Source organism: Pantherophis guttatus, chromosome 4, assembly GCF_059756535.1.
Source record: "Pantherophis guttatus breed Tessera chromosome 4, ASM5975653v1, whole genome shotgun sequence".
Classification (NCBI taxonomy): Eukaryota; Metazoa; Chordata; class Lepidosauria; order Squamata; family Colubridae; genus Pantherophis; species Pantherophis guttatus.
In genome coordinates this window covers 44,071,059-44,091,818 of record NC_142066.1, presented here as the reverse complement: position 1 = coordinate 44,091,818, position 20,760 = coordinate 44,071,059, and the positions used below count along the sequence as shown (strand labels likewise).

General features: G+C 40.3%; 2 protein-coding genes across 8 annotated transcripts in view; one reads left to right on the top strand and one right to left on the bottom strand.

The window, feature by feature from the left end:
* PDK2 (pyruvate dehydrogenase kinase 2) overlaps window positions 1–2,396 on the top strand; it is a 37,722-nt gene extending 35,326 nt beyond the window's left edge. For both annotated transcript variants that reach the window (XM_034415457.3, XM_034415456.3), the window contains one exon: window positions 262–2,396. In XM_034415457.3, the coding sequence (XP_034271348.1) occupies window positions 262–402 (141 nt within the window). In that variant the 3' untranslated portion in view covers window positions 403–2,396. The remainder of the gene's footprint in view (window positions 1–261) is intronic.
* The window catches only part of SAMD14 (sterile alpha motif domain containing 14), a 33,423-nt gene continuing 13,691 nt past the window's right edge, over window positions 1,029–20,760 (bottom strand). For 3 of the 6 annotated variants that reach the window (XM_034415454.3, XM_034415451.3, XM_087893964.1), the window contains 9 exons: window positions 18,565–18,701; window positions 16,447–16,756; window positions 14,151–14,238; window positions 13,913–13,987; window positions 12,919–13,078; window positions 11,869–11,988; window positions 9,989–10,144; window positions 8,121–8,271; window positions 2,208–2,295 (listed from right to left, as the gene is read on the bottom strand). In XM_034415454.3, the coding sequence (XP_034271345.2) occupies window positions 2,264–2,295; window positions 8,121–8,271; window positions 9,989–10,144; window positions 11,869–11,988; window positions 12,919–13,078; window positions 13,913–13,987; window positions 14,151–14,238; window positions 16,447–16,756; window positions 18,565–18,701 (1,229 nt within the window). In that variant the 3' untranslated portion in view covers window positions 2,208–2,263. Of the gene's footprint in view, window positions 1,505–2,207; window positions 2,296–7,977; window positions 8,272–9,988; window positions 10,145–11,868; window positions 11,989–12,918; window positions 13,079–13,912; window positions 13,988–14,150; window positions 14,239–16,446; window positions 16,757–18,564; window positions 18,723–20,760 lie in introns of those variants that run through there. The other 3 variants (XR_015734206.1, XM_034415452.3, XM_034415450.3) reach the window with 3 other exon arrangements.

The window sequence follows — 20,760 nt, the reverse complement described above, 5'->3', positions numbered from 1 at the left end:
AGGTGGGTATTGATAACCTCCCTCTGAAAGACCGTTTATCAAGCCTTGTAAATGAAAGTAATTTACAGCTGTATGAATTAAAGAGATTTGCTGGGACTAAGTTTGTGCTGTTTAATTTCTAAGGAAGCCTAAGTCAGAACAATTCTTCAGGTCATTTGCCTTACATAAAAATGAAAGCAGACAACCTGCCGATGATACCAGGTGGATCACTGCATATGATTTTATCAAAAGTGCATCCTAATCTATGTTACATCCTTCTAGGCCTTGTCAACAGATTCTGTGGAAAGGCTTCCAGTGTACAACAAGTCAGCATGGCGTCACTATCAGACCATCCAGGAGGCAGATGACTGGTGTGTGCCCAGCACGGAGCCCAAGAACACATCCACCTATCGAGTCACCTAAGCAAGCCTCTCTGTTAACAGGAAGGGCACTTCCCTGCTTCCAAAGGGGAGAAACCAAACTTTGGTGAGGGGAGAAAAAGAAACAAATGATAATCACCAGCATAAATCTCACCTTGTGTTGTAAGACCTCTGTGGAGTGTTCCCCTTGGCTGCCTGGCCGCTTCACCTGTTAGACAGCATACTGATCTCTTTCTCAGATTTCTTTTCAGAAATGTGTAGTCTAGATCAACATAACTCTGCATGGAATTTCTTTGCCTCACCACAGTCCTGCCTTTTGATCTATTGGATGGGAAAGGCCTGAAGGATTTGCTTTTGTTCCTATTTAGTATTTGCACACATCACCTTTTTATTATGTTTGCGTTGTAATCACGAAGCTGAGACAACTTGACCACTAAACATTAATATGTTGAGAAAAATCAGGAAGCAAAAAGAGAAGGAAGAAGAAGCTAACAAGCGTGGATGTGATTTTGTTGCATTTCTTCACATGAATCAAGATCCAAGCAAAAGGCACGAAGAGGTTTAAAATCTGACATAGGGACGGCAGAGTCCAGTGCCGAGTCCATTGCAAAGAGCCAAGGACATTAGAGGACACAGGCATGTTTCTTAGTATATTGCTCTGGAAGTAAGAAATATTCTCTGAGGGGTAGATATTTTTGCATTGTTTTCTGTGTGCTTTTCACGATACAGGTCTGAATCTCAGACAAGTTGAGGAAAGCAGAACAAGAGCCAGGAATTTTAGCCATGGAAGATTCAGGTTTAGATTGCACTAGATATATTGAGACGTAAGGAAAATGCTTTGCTGGCATTGCAGGTGGTTTGGAGTTTTATGGTTTCCTGCTTGTTTGTCTCATCCACTGCTTGCACTTTTGCTCACCATGACTCAATTCCTAGACTGGCTTGTGGTGGAATATAGATCCTTAAGTCCTGCTTATATTGGAGGAGTTCCTCCTCTCCATGGGAAAAGTATTAGGGCACAATTGGGGAGTGGGTGGGGTGGCTTATGGGAGAAAATTGATGGCAGAAGAAATGCCCAAGAAAGAGTCTGTTGGTCTCCGTCAGGTGAATGAACTGGGAACACTGAAAGCTTCAATCCTGTCCTCCAACTGCAATAGAAAAAAATGTAGTATATTTATTTTAAGGACATATTTCTGGTTCATATGCCTCCAGTGCTTAGAAACCATGGGCAAAAGGAGCTACCCCCCCCCAAAGAATCTCAGAGGCTATCAATTATGGATTCCAGGCAGAAGCTCTCTCTTCCCTTCCCTCTTTTATAGCACCCCCATCCCCACCCCCTGCCATGGCAGCTGTTCGCTTTCCAGCAGCTCTTTGCTATGATCTCACTTTTCTGGTCCCCATTTCAAAACAAATGGAAATGTTTTTGTAGGCGGAAAATTGCTTCTGCCTTCTATTTTTATCCTGTGCTATTGTTCTAAGCAGATGTTATGCTTAAGGGGTCTGCCCAGATCCCCCTGAGTTGCACTCGCCTGTTTATCATTTTTACACAGTAATAAACCACCCTTCTGCCACTGCCCCATCCTCTGTGCTAGGCGCTTTGACCAGAAAGGGTCTGTGTTCATATGCTTAAATATACTTTTAATTCTTTGGGAGGAACAAGGCATGTGCCAAGGTCCCATTGCTGCTATAGTATTACAATATCAATTTTCTTGATCAGCTAAGAAAACAAAACAAAAAGAATCATTAAATTTAAATATGATCTGCCCGGTTGTATAACTTGATTTCATTGGCATCAGTGGTGGTACATGGTAGTACAACAACATGCATTCTACTTGTGTGCTTGAAACTCACCTTTGAGGTTGCTCCTGAATATGTCTCTTGATTCACAACATCTTGTCTTCAAATGCTCAGAATGCAGCTGTCCTCCTATTGCTGGTTTCTGAGAGGAGTAGGAGAGATGTTTATTACTCAAACATGTTATGATGACACCTAATGGAGATATATGTGAATCACATAAAAATGGGTAAGAGTTGGTCTTGAGCTGTTTCTTTGTAGTCTTTCATCAATGGGCATGGGGGCTGGGAAGAATTGTAATTATGGAGGACCACGTGTCACAAAGCTTTGTAATTAGAAGAGGAAAGAGTAATTTTGCCCATATAAAATTGATTTGTCTTTTTTCCTCCTCCTAATTTAAGTGATCAAAGATAAATGGTTGCAAAATCCTCCGGGGAAAACTTCTAGATATGGGCATCTGGGGTGACTGTGCACGAGGAGGGCAAATGACAATCTGTGTATCACAATGTTGCAATGCAAATGAAATTATTTTTTGTACTTAGATCACAACCTCATATGCAGATACTAAGGGGCAGGGTTTATCTTGTGTTATCTAATTTGGTAACAAAATATCTGCAAGAAAACAACCAAGCTCAGAGAGCAGCAATGATCCCACAGTTCAGCCCTGAGCTACAAATACTCTATCGGTTACATTACTCACTTCCTCCAAAGGCTCCATAGCTCTTTGAGAAATAACTCCTCCCTCACTATTCAAGAATAAGAGGGCAAATTTAGCCAAGTAACCCATGTAGACTTGTCCCTTTCTTTTTAAATTCTTCTGTTCAATAATGTCCGATTCTTGGGGACTGCCTACAGTTTACTTGGTAAATGTTTCAGAACTAATTTGCCATTGCCTCCTTTCTAGGGCTGAATGAAAGTGATTGGCACAAGGTCAGCCAGCTGGCTTTGTGTTCAAGATAGGGCTAGATCCATGGTCTCCCAGTTTCTAGCCTTAATCACTTCACTTCACTGTCAGTTTATGAGAGATCAAAGTCATTAGTAGAATGTGTTTTTATAAGTTTATATTACGTTAAATTTGAATTATTAGGCAGACAGTTCACAGCAAGATTTTTTTTCTGGGTGAAATAGGCTTTTTCAGGAGGGTGGCTATGAGGAGATAACCATTTTTATTTTGTAAAACCATGTTAACCCTCCCTTAAGGTTGTAGTACAATTTTTCTCAGCTTGAAATTACAAACTGGGCCACTGTTTTTTAGCACTTACTAATTGGGGGAGCCTCTGAGTATTTTTTAAAAAATATATTTTCAGACACTATGTAGTCCTGTGGCCCCAGGTTGTCCACTCTTGTGGGAAGGAAGTGGCATAATAAAATATTACAAGGAACATTTGGTGCAAGGCCTATTTTAGGGAGAATCACCATTGTTATTTGCTTTGTCAACTTGACCAACAGAAAAGCAGCATATTCCCTTGAAGAAACACAAGAAGGACTCTCAGGCCTGCTAGCCAAAATTGCAGAGCTTTTTTTCTTCTGTAGACAGAGGCGCCCTAAGGAATATTTCCCACCAGCAGAGCACTGACCTAAGCAGTTAAATATTGCTTCCTTTTTCTTCTCAATTTGGAACAAGGTCACCCCACCTTGCTCCATTTTTTTGGAGCACCTGCAAATTGATGCAATGTTTCCTTAACTTGAGGAGCATCCTTGAGGAAGCATCCTCCCTCTGTTTCTTTTTCAAGTCCATATGTTTTGCAAAATGTCTTGAGACATTGTGTGCCCAGGGAGAAGTACACAGCATGGTCAGTGCCAAGATTCCCATGCTGGATACCAGTACAGTAGTAGCTGCATCCGCAACTCTGCTTTTGATTAGTGGTTATTGTTATTCTGTAAGCTTTGAGTCTGGTTCTCTTCCAAAGTTTGGGGGCATTTTTAAAAAAGACATCCAGTGCCTGCCAATCTGTGCGTAGAAAGTCATGCTTAAGGGTGGAAGCTGACAAGGTGATGCTGCTCTATTATTTACATAGGGCTAATTTTGAAACAACGGCTCACCTTATGATGGCCTTTCTCTAGAATGTGCTTTGCTCTGATTTTTTTTTTAAAGATTTTATCTACATCAATTCCCATAAATAAAGGATTCTTAGATGTTACAGTCTAAACAAGTGGCATTTCCAATTACACAAAGACTGCTTATGGAGAAATGGCCAACTTCACGATGTTTAGGACTTCAGTCAGGGATTACTAATGCATGTGTGGGGGAGAAAGTGGTTGCCTTTTTAAAATTGCATATATTAAGTATTTTATACATAAATTACAGAGCTGTTTGACATTTCAAGTTCTGAAGATGAAGCAGGCTAGATTTAGCCAACAGTCTCTGCTGCGTAGTTAGTCATTACATAGATTCACAGACAATAGGAGAATATTCTTTATAAATATGCAAGGGTACATATGGCAATAGAGTTAGAGCAAAGTAGAAATTAAAAAGAAAATCTTTTATGCAGTATGCATAAGCACATAGTGGCTTCATTGCAATATCTGTTTCTTCACCCTGCTTTGCATAAACATTTAGCAGCGAAGGAAGTAAAATGTTGGGCCGAGATGGGAAGAGAAAATTAATAAAAACATTTTATGCCGTCATTGATTTCTTGATGATAAAATGTGGCCCATTTCCAAGTCTGTATATTCCCTCCAAATATCTTGGCTCTTTTGACAAGACCCTTTCAACTTTGGTCAGAGCACAGATCTAGCAGTTTAGACAAGTCAGGACAGATTTTTATTCTGTTTTTACTATCCCCACTTAGAAACATCTGCAAAGAATTGCTTCATATTTGTCATTGTAGAGTTATGTTAGCTGACAAATGGTGGTAAAGCAGGAGTTACACCCAAGGAAAAGTGGGATAGAGGTGATCAAAACCTTTTGGCTTTTTGGCTCTTATCAGTGTAAGCACTGTGACAGAGAGGTGCTGTTTTCCAATAGGACTACCATCAATTCAGAATGACGCTACAGTTCCCAAACTGCAATAGATATCTGGGTGATGAATCTATGGGGGGGAAGTTCTCTTTAACTTGGACTATGGAATGCAGGGTCCTGGCAGGAAAGACTTGAGTTTGGACAAACAGGTTTCTGTCCAATTGCCCAAAGCACTGAGAGCTTTAAGAAGTTTGAGAGAGTAGTCTGAAGGACAGGTTAAATCCATAAACAACAAAACAAAACAAGAATAATGAAGCCTGTGATTGTGGGTTGCAGGTTTCTTTGAATCCATTGAGGGCTCTTTGACTAGAAAACTGACCCAGAGAAAAGTCAACTCCAAGAAGAAAATGGAATGTCCTCTTAATGAACACAAATTCATAAGTCTCAGTTGATCTTTCTTTCTTTCTCCAGGGAGCAACACCTAAACGAATATGAGGTGGACGTGTCTTCCACAGTTGCAAATTTTAGTTTTGAGTTTTGCTGTACCGATATTTCTACAGAAACTCGTGGCCTAGATAGGTGAACGTCTCAATTCACTTTTGAAAAACTTACCTTGGGAGAACCTTTCCAGTAAGAATGGAGCTGTGTTTTCTCCATTGCTAACTGGGAACAAGCCAGCTCTTTCTAGAGATTTGGATTCAACCCTCAATGTGGGCTCAGCGGTCTCTACACATTCCTGGCCTTTTGGGGGATGTTTATAGACTTCTGTGAACTAGTGGAATGTAATTCAAAACTGTGACGGCATAACACAGTTGTGAGAGAAATTCAAAGGTTGACTATATTGAGGAGCAGATCTCTGCTACAACTGGGCCTGTTTGCCTTTCTTGGAACGAGTGGCACTTTACAGAGTTTAAAGCATCCATTTTGAGCTGTAAACCCTCCCCAAGTGAAAAAGATGAGTCTAAACCAGGGGTCAGCAACCTGTGGCTCTGGAGCCGCATGCGGCTCTTTGGGCCCTTGCTGTGGCTCCATCAGGTGATCCCAACACTGGCTGGCCCCACCCTTTGCCCTCCCCTCCCAGTCACTCCTCAGTTGGCTTGAGAGGATAAGGGCGACAGTGTGGGATGGAGAAGTGGCCAGGGCAGATGCAGAGAGGGGGAGGGAGGGAGGGGAGAGAGATGTTAAAAGATTTTGTGGTTCCTGGTGTCTTAACAACTGGTTCTCTGCCCTAATGACTGGCTGAGTAAGCGTGGCTGGGGGGGGGTGTCATGTGACTGGTGGAAGTGAGTGACATCGAGTTGGCCACGCCCACCCAGGTTTTGTGGCTACCAGTGTTTTCTGTGGGAAATGGGTCCAAATGGCTCTTTGAGTATTTAAGGTTGCAGACCCCTGGTCTAAATATTGCTGTTCTGCTCCTTCCAGAGGAACTCGGGAGCTTCAAATATGGGCTGAGTTGTCCATGCAATTTAAGAGAACTAGAGAGGCAAAGTACATTTCCCCTGAGACACCTACATTCTCTTAATAGAACGCAGTTTGTTTTTCATCAGCAATATCACAGAAAGGTTTAGAAAGCACCTCCAGTCTCACAAGGTTACTGCACATTCAGCAAAGTGTGTGTTTGTGCATTGTGTCTCACTGCAGGGTGGGCTGCAGGTTGCAGACATGCTCAGATCGCCCTGTCTGCAGATATGATGTGCCAAATGGATAAAACAAACCTAAATTCTCGGAAGGCAACTGAGAACAGACCTTTCAGTGGAGTATATGCAGTTATGTAGTTTTAATTCCCCTTCATTCTGACTTCGCATTTCATGGTAAATATGAACTAATATTCTGAAGTAAGATGCAAAACCTTCTGAGGGTAATATGCCCTCTGCTTGCCCTTTCTCTCGAGTGAGGAAAAGCATTTTATCCATTGCTTCCTTTATCCCATATGCCCAGCTTCCTTCCTTCCCCTCTCTCCCGCAAAAAAAAACTCCAAGAAGAAAATAGAATGTCCTCATAATGAGGCAAAGAAATACAGTAATGAGAAAAAGATGTTCTTCTTGAAGTGTCGGATTATGTCTCTCCTTTTGAAACAGCTTTAAAGCAGTACTGCCTGCACGAGACTGTTAGGCAGTAATGGGGAGAAGGGGAGATCCTCCACTTAACTGTGCAATAACTTTGATGCTAAAAACCAGCCGACAATGCAAAATTTCTTTTATTCCACTGTGGTTCTTTGCTGTATATTGCCAGGCATCTAAAGCTCCTCCACCCCTCTATACAGTTTGGTCTCTTACTTAAGCAGTGAGCAACTACCCATTCACTCCCAGCAATATTATTCTGTAGGCATTTGCAAAGAATGGGCAAAGAGTGCTTTGCCCTCCTGATGCAGAGGAAGAGGAGAACCTAAAAGAAACTCTTATGCAATTGTCTCAACCTTGGTGTTTTGAGAGTGTTTGTGTATGTGTGTGCATGCATGTCTGTGTGTCTCTCGTTTGTGTTTTGCAAGGCAGCTGTGTTCCCCTGGTAATGGCAGGAGGGTGTGATGGGACACTTAACTGACACAAAGTGTGAACCCATCAAAGCCTTTGAGGTGAGCAATTTTGTGTAGAGGAATAAGATCAATAGGGAAATATAGAGATATAGCCGTGTCAACTGAAGGTATTACACAGAGCAGGGGCTGGGGAGATAGCATTATCACCCACCTCCATGTTGCACCACTGGCAGAGGGAGTCTTGCTGACCCCCTGAAAGTGCAGTTGGATTGTCCTGGCATAGTAGAGGAGACACTATTTGCATCAACTTTGTCTTCTCTGTCCCTTGTGGCCAATCCACCATTAGTGGTGTGCCAAGCTCCTACTGCTGGTGTCACCATTATATAGTCCCAGAGCAAGTTCAGCTTCACCCTATGTCCCACCCAAGCCCATAACCTTTGGTAGGACCATGCTTGCATCTTGCCCTCCATTTTCCTGGATGCTGATGTCCATCCCCTTCATTCCAGAGATGTTCCATAGGAATGGGTCTAAGGGGAAAATGGGTCTAAGCCTATGCTGAGAAATGGTAATTCCCCCCTTCCCCTCTTTGCTTAACTCTTCCTCTGTTCCTGTTCTTTCTTTTTCTGTTTTTCTTTCTGTTTCTCCATCTTTTCCTGGGCTTTCTTCTCTTTCTCGACTGCTGCATTCAGCTCCTTCACCTTTCTCTTTAAAAGAGACCGATCGTGAGAATTGCTGACACCAAGTGCCTGTGGAGATGGAGGAAGGATATAGCTGTAAAATCAAGACACGCATGGGAACCCAGTGCATATTCTTCTGGTCCCTTAAATTACTGTGGTTTCTAATGAGAAAAAAATAATAATCCATACTTCAGCAGCAAAAGGATTGATTTGGAGACTGCCTCTTCCACTTTCGCGTATTGCGCTCCTGTACTAATACTGTGGATACTTTGTGCTCTTGACTAAGTCACAATGGCTGGCTTGATATATAATTTTATTAGGCTTCAAATACTACCAACTACTGCGGTGTCTTCATAGTTTTAACCACAGCAAGATAAAACCATAAAACCAAATCCAAAGCTAAAGATGGTAACTTTTAAAAAAAAGAATAAAAATTCGCCAGTAATTTTATTGTCCAAAAAGATTATTTTGAAAGTCTTTTAAAAACAGATACATTAGGTTCCTCCACTCCACATGGATTGCATTCCAAAGAACCAGGGAAGCCACATAAAGGGCTCAGTTTGAAATGACTGAAAGGCAGCCTACAGAAATCCGAAGCATTTCTTTGGTGCTCAGTAAGCAGATATCATTTGCCTCTCAAATGTATGCATGAGACTAGTCAAAAGGAATACAAACCATATATCGCTGTGTATGAACCCAGCCATTCTATCTCTCCTTCTTCCCATCTCCTCCTTACAACCAGACAGAAGTATAGGTAGTCTTTGACTTACAACAGTTCATTTAGTGACCGTTCAAAGCACTGAAAAAAAAAGTGACTTATTACAGCATCCCCACGGTCATGTGAACAAAATTTAGATGTTTGGCAACTGACACAAATTTATGACAGTTGCCATGTCATGGGGTCATGCAATCATCTTTGGTGACTTTCTGACAAGCAAAGTCAACGGGGAAAACAGATTTACTTAACAATCATATTACTAACGTAACAACCGCAGTGATTCACTTAACAACTGTGGCAAGAAAGATTGAAAAATGGGGCAAAACTCAGTTAACAACTGCCTTATCTAGCAATAGAAATTTTGGGCACAATTGTCGTAAGTCGAAGACTACCTATAATCACGCATCTTTCAAGATCATGTGATTCTTTGCACTTTACCTTGACACTAAATGGTCAATTCTAAGCTGGTCAATTATTGGATCTTTCCTATGACTGAAAATGTGAACTTCTACTCTACTTCCCTTGTCTGGATTATGTTGACTGGACTATAACTCAGTAGTAGAAGTAGGTTCCATCCTTTATATATCTTCACATAAAATCACCATTTGTCAACCTGACGTGCTGGCCCAACCTATCTGAAAAATATAAGGAAGCCTGGCTTAAAGTGATGCGATTGGAGTAAAACTTCAATATTTGTTGATGAAATGGACAAACCTATACTATATGGATAAAGAATCTGACCTGATATATAATGCTATATTCCTATGATTCCTTGCACTTCAAATATGACTTGGATGTTTAAATGATCCAGATCTTTTTCTAAAAATTTGTCAACTTGGAATCCATTTGGAAAAAAGTGCTTGAAACATTTGCTAGTAGAAATGCCTACATTTAAGATCTGTGCTTACATACATACTAGAACATGACTTGTTCTATCAATGCTAAATTTATACTTGTAGGACCAAAAATATGGACTAGACAATCTTTTTTTTTTTTTTTTGCCAAACAGTATTTCATCTCCATAAACTGATCAAAAACCCATTTTCAGATAATCATCTTCTCCACTACCTTCAATTTGGCCCCATCAAGGAGCAGCAACTGTTGTCCATCCACATCTTGAGCAGCAAATTCTGCCATGTACTGTTCCAGGTTCAAACTCTCGAGCCACTGGCCCACTTTCTGGCTGCTCCACATTGAAGCTGCACTCAGAGGCTCATCCAGAAACTTCAGGGAAGATTGTTTAGGGTGGGAGAGTAAAGGGGGAGAAAGAAGAGGGAATCTGATATTGCCCATAGTTCTTATATTCTATATGTAAAGTTTAAACTTCCTGGCACCACATCTAGTCAGCCATCTGGGGGAAGGCCTGTCCATAAACTTTAACTCCTTTTAAAACTCAATTGGAAAAATACTTATTCGCTTTCTCTATAATCACAAGGACCCATAGCAAACTACAATTATATCAAAAGGATGTCGGAATACAAGTGCTAAACATCTTGATGCAAATCCCTCCCTTGCGTACTTAGATTCTGGTATCTTTTATCACAACATATGGTTCATCACTTGTCAATCAAAACCACCTAGGGATGCCTCCGTCTACACTTCAAGATGTTTGAATGGAAGAATGTGGTAGAAATTATGTTATTTTTGTTGTTGCTGATGTAATCATGGCAGCTACTTTCATTCTTTCTTCTTCAGTAATGCATTAATATGCCACACTTTAGATAGTGCTCATTATCAATAGTTTCACATCTCCAGAATCAATAAAACCCCAAACCTGCAAAAAGGTATTTTTGTATCCACAATTATGCTTTTCTTTCATGTTTTTTTTTTTTTGCATGCTTGAAATGATGAATGGGGTTCTGTATAAGCTTCAAGTACATTCTTCCTTTCGTTTTATATTTTTTTTAATTCAAGTTTTAATAAGTAACAAAAATGCAAATTAATGAAAAGTAAAAGCAGAAAACAGAAAAAGAAAGAAGATAAAAGTGCATAAAAGAAGAATAAAAGACATAAAAGAATAAATATAAACAAGTAGCTTCCGATTTCCTTTGCAGAAAATATAAGCAGAATTAGAAAGTTACCATTTACAATTACAAAAGAAAGCTCACTCTCTGCAATTAACCAGGTTTTTTTCCCCTAATCGTAAAACTTCCAAGTACATTACTAAAAGAGAGATTATTTGTGTAATGCATTTGCTGCTCAGTGGGTTGCAGCAGTCCTTGAAGGCTCTAGAAATATGCAGCACACATCCTTCATCACCCATGGACTGCAAAGGGATAAGGTCTCTTTGTTTTTTTTAACATCATGCAGATTACAAGCACACTAGTTGCATCAGTTGGATAGCTCTCCCTGTGGGGTGCAGAGAATAACCATAGGGTATGACCCAATTCCTGTAAATTCAGCTTCTCATTATTCACAGTTTTATTACCATTTTATGCTGGGATGGAGCCCAATTAAATAATGTAGCTTTTTATAATCCAAGTGATATTAAACATCGAGGCATTTGTTTTTCACACACTATTATGTTATGACTTATTCACTTGTTTCAACTGGGACAGCAACTTGAATGGCTGACTCATGGTGGGATGAATTCAGTGCTCCAAAGCAATGCACTATAAGAATAAATATCTAGTCCCTATGAATCAGGAAGGTTCCATGGGCAAATTAGGAATTGCAGCATTATTCTGCAGGGTTTGAGAACCAGGAGGACTTAAATAAATAACTTTATTGTTATTGTATGAATATACACAGAATACCTATACAATGAAATTCACTTAACACCCAAAGACCAGGTCCAACACACATAATCCCCAAACACACTCCCACCCACCACAATTCTCCACCCCTAAACCACCCAAACATCCACACAACAGACCAAGTAATACTGTCCAACAGTGGCCCTTTAGTTGATTGTTGAGTGCAATTATAGCTCTGGGATAAGAGCTTACCTCATCAGATGACTGTGACAGTGTATGGTATGGGTAGGAACACTTGGTCTCTGGTAGAGCCACGCTCAGGGTCTTAGGGCTGCTGCTGGGAGGGGTGGAGTCATCACTTAGGGTGGATTCCTGGCAAAGAAGGCAGAATTAGAGAAGCTGAGAGCAGAATCAACAACCTTCTTAAGCGGAGACAGAGGATGTGGATGACAAAATTGTCAAGAAAAACAAACATTTTGTACAGGGTAGTTCTCGACTTACAACAGTTCATTTAGTGACCATTCGAAGTTACAATGGCACTGAAAAAGTGACACGACTGTTTTTCACACTTGCAGCAGCCCCGTGGTCGCATGACCAAAATTCGGATGCTCCGCAATTGACACATATTTATGACGGTTGCAGTGTCCCGAGGTCATGTGATCACCTTTTGCGACTTTCTAACAAGCAAAGTCAATGGGGAAGCCAGATTCACTTAACAACCATGTTACTAACTTAAGAACTGCAGTGACTCACTGTAGCAAGAAAGATCATAAAATGGAGCAAAATTCACTTGACAAATGTTTCACTTACCAACTTACCCAAATTCTGGGCTCAATTGTCATAAGTCGAGGACTACCTGTTATTCTGGGAACATTATCCAAGTCAACCCTTCAGTTTTTAATGTCCGAGGAAAAACTTCCCTTAGGCCAGAAGCATAGAGCTGCCCTGTCTAATCACTTTCCACTTAAAAAGCAAAGGTTTCAAAACATTTTAATTAAAAGACCCACTCCTTCCCTCCCTGTTCCCATCCAGTACTGTTATCGCACAGCCTCATTGCATTAGCTCTAAGGCAGGATCCACATAAGATAAAACAAAACACAGCTGCTGTGTTCATGTGACATGATGTGGCCCAAGAATTAAAATGTCTCATGGCTTAATATGAAGCCCTGATTTGCACAATACGCTAAGACAATACCTTGGTTCCCACAACATGCTGGACTTATCCAACCCCATTTTAGCCTAGTCTGGCAGTTAGTCCTTATGAGGTTTCCAGCTCTCCCCCGTAATACATGGTTTTGAAACCTGGGAGGCAGATTTCTTGCGGCTGAAGGCCTCGTTCTTGGGGGAAGAGGTAGGAGAAGCTGTGCTGCCTGAAGAGGCTGAGCCTTTCCCGCTGTCTGTAAACCAGGAAAAAGGCATGAAGGGCGATCCCGAGGAACGGCTGGAACCCTCCATCAACTCCCTGTACAAGTCAGACAGGTAACAAGGAAAAGGGCCTCATTAAGTTTTCTATTCTTTTTTTTCTTGAGAGGTGAATTTTACATGCATCATTCCTTAAGGGAAGTTGTGAGCGGAAATGTGCAAAATGTACCATTCCAGAGATGGAATGTTCTGGGTAACGCCAGAACGTTCCATGTTTCTTCCAGAACGCATTGATCCAATTCTTCTGGAGTCTGTTTTACTTTTTGAGAAGTAAATCTGGTGACTGATCTTTTTAGAAAAATAATGTGGGGACTGCATCACAATCTTTTTTTTCCCTCCTCCTCCAGAAAATTTTCTTCTGAAAAACAATGAGTACGCCTCCAGAATGTCTATGGTTTGGAAGAAAATCTGGAATATTCTGTCCCTAAAATGATAAATTTTACACATCCATTATTGTGAGTCAGCCAAGCCATGATGAGAAATAAACAGAGCTCGTTTCACAAAAGTGGCAAGATGATGCCAAGATTTTGATATTAGTATAGAGGGAAGCCCATCACCCTAATATTAACAAATATAGCATTAATTTTTAGTCATTGTGACTGTGCAACTGTCATACTCCAAATAAAGAACAGGGCTATTCGCAACCATCAATTGTTCTACAATCTTTAATGTACAAATTCCAGGGAGAAATTCTGGATGGGGAAACTGCCCTGTTAAAATGGTTGAACAAAGAAGCACAACTGTACATTTAAAAAAAAATAACTTTTTGGGAGCCATCTGCATAATTCCTTGATAGGAGTTTGTCTTCCAGGTTATTTTCAGGGCTATACAAGAATTTAAGTGAGAGGAGCTTTGGGAAATCCTAACTACTTACCTATTGCCAACGGAGAGGCGGTTGCCTCCCTTCTCTTTTCTGCTTTTCCCAGAAGATGCTCTCCTGAGGGTGACCCTGCAAGAGAGAAGCAACACGATTACAAGCACAGAAAATTATTTGTATAGTCCCGTGACATCTCACACACAGTGACACAAGTAGAAATTACAATGCGGAAAACTCAAAAGAAAATGATTTGGCCCGTAAACATTGTTTTTCTTACCAAGTCTCTAGGACTCACCCTAAATCCAGAAACTTCCGGCGTGTTTTCTTGTCAAGCCCAATTGTGGGGCTTTCCAGTTCTGGAGGACTAGCATCTCTGCTGTCATCTGGGAAAGAGGCAAGGGAGTCTGTGGCTTATTTCAGAAATGACCAACCTAATGGAAAACTTAAGCTAATTGACATTGAAATTCTGCTTTTTATTCCAAGCTATTCTATTAAGAAGAGGTGTTTTGTGTGCGCTAGGGGTACGTCTTCAATTACTCTGGAATTTGGAATTTTAAAAGGGTTCTGAACCTAAGTTCTGAATGAATTTATAGCTCAAAAATAAGTCCCATGAGATGCTCATGCATAAAATTATTCTGCCTATTGGAGAGAATTTGAATTAAGTGCTTGTTCTGGTCTTGCAAATGTTAAAGAAATCATTGTTGCATAACACTTAAACACAGCAAAAAATACAAACAGGCACACACGCACACATGCATACACAGGTGATTCAGACTGGGTTTACACAGAGCGCCAAACCAAAAGTTTGTATACTCCTGCTTTATTGAATAAGCCACAATTAACCATATTGTGCTAAAACATCACCTGTGTTTTACTCTGAAGAATGACTATGTTCACTCAGAACTGTTGGTTAAATTCATTACACAGTATGCATACTCAGTTTCAGGACTGATGAAACATATAGTTCCTCAAAAGCCCATTGAGAAAACTTTTTTTTCCTCTCCTCTACTTGTGAAACTGCCATTCACAGCTGGGCATTCTGTAATTGGCATCTCCCATTTGACCCTTGGAGCCGATCAAGATAAGTGATGATTGACTGATAGGCTCAGTCACTGATTTTATACCATCCTCATCCTCGTTAGAGAACATTATACAAATAGAATAAATAAATAATAAAAATAAAAGTTATAACTGAAAACAATCCAGAGTTTTTAGGAGAGGGGAGCGATAAAATAAAATTGTGGGAAAGAGTTGGAAGGGAGGCTTTAAAGAGTTAAATGTAGCATTCTAAAAAAAAAAAAAAAATTATATGGGACAACTTCAAGAGTCCCAGGTTGCCTAGACAATAATATTTTAACAATATCAGAGCAGGTAAATTCAAATATATATTTGTCCCTTTTTAACCTGGAGAAGATTTTGCTCTTGTGAAAAGAATGGATGTAATTAGAGGAATCAGTTATTTTTAAGGGATGAAATACAAAACTTAAAGGCATTTACTTTGCCCCTAAAATCTCCCATACGGTGAGATATGTTCCTCCACCAGTTAGGATCTGGAGCCACAATTAAAACACCAAATGCCTATATGTTAACTGTTTATTTACTAACTATAATTGTATACAGACCAGAGGTGGGGTTCAGCAGGTTCTGACCAGTTCTGCAGAACTGGTCAGAACCTGTAGCGAAAATTTTGAGTAATTCAGAGAACCAGTGGTAAAAATTCTGACTGGCCCCGCCCCCATCTATTCTCTGCCTCCCAAATCCCAGCTGATCGAGAAGAAATTGGGATTTTACAGTAACCTTCTCATGGAGTGCGGAGGAAATGGAGATTGTACAGTATCCTTCCCTTGCCACACCCAAGCCATGCCCATCAAGCCATGCCACGCCCACCAAGCCAGACCCACAAAACTGGTAGTAAAAATTTTTGAAACCCACCACTGATACAGACATAATAAAGCTTTAGCAGCCAGTTTACTGTTAAAACATACAATAAAATCCAGAAGATAATTTTAACGAATAAGCCGATAATCAATAAAAACATAAAGTTTCCTTGACATCAACAGGAAAGGCCATTCAGCATCTTGGGAAAAGATTTCAGGAGAGAAGCCCCTGAATATAGGCTGAAAATGGCTTTGCTGTGGTCTGTTTCCACAAGGGAGGCCAGCATGTTTCAGGATTTCCCTACATTTGGAGAGAGGAATTCCAGATACTTTTATTGTTTTTTTAAAAAAAACATTAACAAACATAAACATTAACTGGTGCTAGAACTTACTCAAGTATTTTTAAGTGATCGAGACAGATGATTTGAGAATCTCAGCATTATCAGGGTAAGCTGAGTAAACTATATGGAAAGGAGAAAAATTATCTTCTAATAACAGTACTAAGAAGGACATTTCAACAGCTGCTTCTCTTTCATATCCAGGCAAGAACTTTTGGTACAGATGGGTTAAACTCAAAATCCCAAATATCCTTTGCATCAAATTGGTCTGAGGGGAGCTATATATGAATTTGCTTTTCACAATTGTAGCCCTCCCTCGTTGCCAAGTCTTGCTTTCAGCATTCCCTGACTCCAAATGTGTTAAGCCAGCTGTTACCTTCACTGTGCCTCTCTCTTCGTGCATAGATAGGTGAGCTGTCTGAGCTGGGACAGGACCTGGGTGAGGAGCTGGTGGGTGTGCTCCCTAAGCCCTCCTGGGAGAGGGTATTGGTCAGGGGTCGGTAACGGATGAGAGGAGAGGAGGAAAGCTCTTCCTGTTCCAGGGACCTCTGTACTGTTGAGGCATCAAAGGAAAACTCAATGGTGCGAGTGAAGACTGAGGAACTAGAGAGAGATGATGAGGCATGGAGGGAATCATGAAGAGGGGATCTCACGTGATAGATTGGGCTTCCACAGCCTTCGCCCACCTAGAGAGGAAAGCAGAGATCAGGTAGCATGGGTTCATCTTAGAGACATCTCACCAAATCTCATCTAGGCACACCCAGGAGAGAGGGTGCCCTTCAGAAAGGCATAGAAAGAAACATGAAATTCATCTGAGAAATACGTTTCTAGGGTACATATTAACTTCTCCCAAACTAGTGCACTGTCAGTTTGTTAGACTACTCTTCCCAGAATTCTTGAGTCTTTGGGCATCCTGGCAAAATAATCTGAACACGTCCATTTGAGTTGTTTTAATTACCGAACTGGCAACTGGTGATATATTTTAATAACTTAACTCCCCATATAGCAGAAGAAATAGTAACATCGTCATAAACCGATGGATTATTTGTTCAACTAGATTAGGTAACCTTTATGTTCTTAATTGGTTGGCAATTGTAGTCAAAATCCAACGGCCAGTTCTTCCTTTCCATCACTGCTATTCTTTCCTCCCCCCCCCATTTATATATTGATCATTATTGTCTTATCATCTACCTCATTATTTTTGGCAAAATGTACAGCACTCCACTTTCTTGAACAAGAGCCAGCATGCTCTAAGTGCTAGGTTATTTTGGATAATGTTCACATTGATATTGAAAGAGTATATAAAATGAATGAATATGGAGGGTTTTTTTTTAAAAAAAGTCTGTCTATATCCTGAGTGGAATCCCTACTGAATATAGCAAAGCTTACTTCTGAGCTAGCGCTTTGATTAAGCCAAGGAAGCAGTTACTTAAAGCTATAGACTGTGATTAAGGCACCATGAGCTGCCCAGAGTAGTTGCCTCAATTGCTCCTAAAACAGGCACTTCTTCAAAGTAGAATGTCACTCCAACATGGGATATCACTTTTGGAAAGAAACCTCAAAGTGATAGTGAGATGGCTGTGACATCTTTAACCACTAGCCACTATGATTGTCACATACAGCATCATTTGGAAGATCTAGTAAAAGAACTGTTGGATAGATGGCCAACCAATTGGAAAGTGAATAGTGCTCTTGTTTTTTCTAAGAAGGGAACGTCCAGGAAAAATGGTTGGGAAGACAGGTGTGGGGAGTTCTACACTCCCTGCTCCTAGCATTGGTTCATTTAGACCATCTCTCTCTCTCTCTCTCTGTGTGTGTGTGTGTGCGTGTGTGTGTGTGTATCTGCACCAAATGTTCAGAATAAACAACTATTGTGTGTGCACATATGCATGCATATATTTGTGTATGTGTATGCAATAGTTTCTTCATTCTAGAATATAATTCTAGGCAAATATAATAAAATATAATAAAACTTGGGGGAAATGTAAATTTATTTTATTACTTTATTTATCCTGTCTTAATTATTTTTATAACTAACCCAAGGCAACAAATATATCTAATCCTCCTTCTCCTGTTTTCCCCACACAATGAGGTGAGTGGGCTGAGAGAAAGTGACTGGCCCAAAGCCACCCAGCCAGTTTTCATGAATAAAGTGGAGCTAGAATTCATAGTCTCTTGTTTTTAGCTTGGTCTTTTAACCACTGGACCAAATTATGGCAGCTAAAATTTTTAAAAGTTTGAAACTTTTTTTAAAAACACACATTTTTTTAAAAAAGAATAAAAAGGTCATAATCATAAAACATAGTACTTTTAGAAATTCTCATTCATTTTCTCTTTTAAGATGTACATCAAGAGTACTCTGTATTTGTTTTATTATTAGTTCAACACACTAAGCTGAAGTCAAACAAACCACATTGTTAGTGTGAAATGCACAAAATATCATAACTGGCTGCATCAATAGTGCAATATAAGCAAGTACCATCTGGGCACCAACCTTCTTGTCCTGGATATCATCACCTTCTGTTGAGCTGACACTGTCTCTCAAGCGGGACCGAGAGGGTCGCTGTCTCCTGCCCTTGGCTGAGAGTTGGGCACGGGCCTTCTGTAAGCTGCTGTCCAGCCTCTGGGTCTCTGGAATCACATCATTAAAATCTGGGAGTGAAAGAGAGAAACGGGAAGGGGAGCAGAATGGGGCAGGGGGCAGAAAGAGGCAAAAAAGAGCGTTGGAGAGAATGGGAGAGATGGAGGGATCATAAAGAAAAGACAGAGAGAAGTAAGAACAGCACAGAGATAAGGAGCGAGTGCACAAGACAGCGTACAGGGCAAATGCAACCAAGAGAAGAGAAAGGAGGAGGAAGAGAGCAGTTCAAATAAACCCCTCCCAGGAGAGACGCAAAGAAAGAGGCAGTGGAATGAAGGGGTTAAAAGGGAGAAAAGATACAGAAAGAGTGTTCAGAGAAGAGAGGAACACATTGACATTCAGCATCCTCTTTTATAAATATATGATGGGAAGCTGGAGCTGGCATATCATAATAAATAGGCTTTTTATAGGATTGGTGACTACAGATCCTGACTCCATGGAGATTCTTGATAATCGAACAATGGCATCAAGACAATTTTCTCCATCCTTCCTACTTGCTCTCCATCAAGCATATGCTAATCCACCTACAGTGATTTCTTGCACATAAGACCACATCCAGATGACAAGCTATTGTGTATTACGTTCACCATATTGTGCAATTGACTTTAGCTGCATCTCTTACCAAGTCCTAATGGAAATTGTTATGTTGGTTACCTGTAGCCTCCTTTTGTGAGTTCATTGTGCAATATTGCTAGAATGAGGATACATGCCAAAAATCAGTCTTTGCCTTAGAGTGGTAAGCTTGATTTTCCTTGCAAAAATTAACTTTCTGAATTAAAATATATCAGATGAAACAGATAGAATTGATAGGATTACACCTGAACCAAAAATTTAGAATCTGAGATTGGATATGCTAATTAATTGTATCAGAACTTTCAGCCTATTTTGTCCCACTATTCCAGTCTTATGGAAATTATATCAATACACCACTGTTATTCAAAATAGAAGAGGAAGAAAGTCAGAGATGGAGGACCTATAATCCTTCAGATCAGTGGTGAAATCTGAACCTTTTTGCCACAGGTTCACTGGCCGCACGTGTGTGGTGCGCACCAAATGTGCATTGCGTGTGCATGCACAGTGCACACCAAACACACGCTGCACACACACGTGCAGTACACACCACATGCGTGCTTCGCACGGAAAAAGGAGACTTAGGAAGGTAAGTAGAACAGCGAGGGGAGGAACAGCTGTGCCGTGCGATTTAGATTCACTAGAAAGCAGGATTTCCTACTTTCTAGCGATTTTAAATTGCACCGCAAAGCTGATCGTCAGAAATACCGGTTTGAAGGAACTGGTAGCTTTTTTTTAATCACTACTGGTTTGCCCGAACTAGTGTGAACTGGTAGTATTTTACCACTGCTTCAGATGTTGCTAAATTACATGTTCCAGCATTCTTTTCCATTGCCCACACAAGCTGGAGCTGCCAAGATGTACAATTCTACAAAATCTGAAGAGCTCAGTATGTTATATAGCTACATAGACATTACATTTTGTTTCTGAAGAGATGGAAGATGGTAAACAGTCAAGACCTATTGTATCTTGAAAGGTACTTATTTTGAGAAATTAAATGAACTAATGCACATCGTTCCACATTCATTAATTTTGAAAAAGTCACTTTTGAAATGCTATCATATATTGCATAATTAATCTTGGCTACTATTGACTTTCACTTGGAAATCAGTTGACATCAATTGGATGTCAACTGATTTTGATAAACATTGGTGGTAATATAATCTTCTCACCCAAATAGATCCATTTGGGTTAAATACTTATTCTATATTGGATAAAATGACTTGTCTCCAGACATGGTGGATGCTCCAACACTGGAAGTTTTTAAGAAGAGATAGGACAACCATTTGTCTGAAATGATAGAGGCTTTCTTGCCTAAGCAGGAAGTTGGACTAGAAGACCTCCAAGGTCCCTTCCAACTCTGTTATTCTGTTCTGTTTTATTTCTAGAAGATTCAACAGTCTACTCTCAAATAAGCAAATGATGAGTTGCATCCTAAGTCTTTCCTTAGAGAAATACTTTTGTTTATTCTTTTTTGTT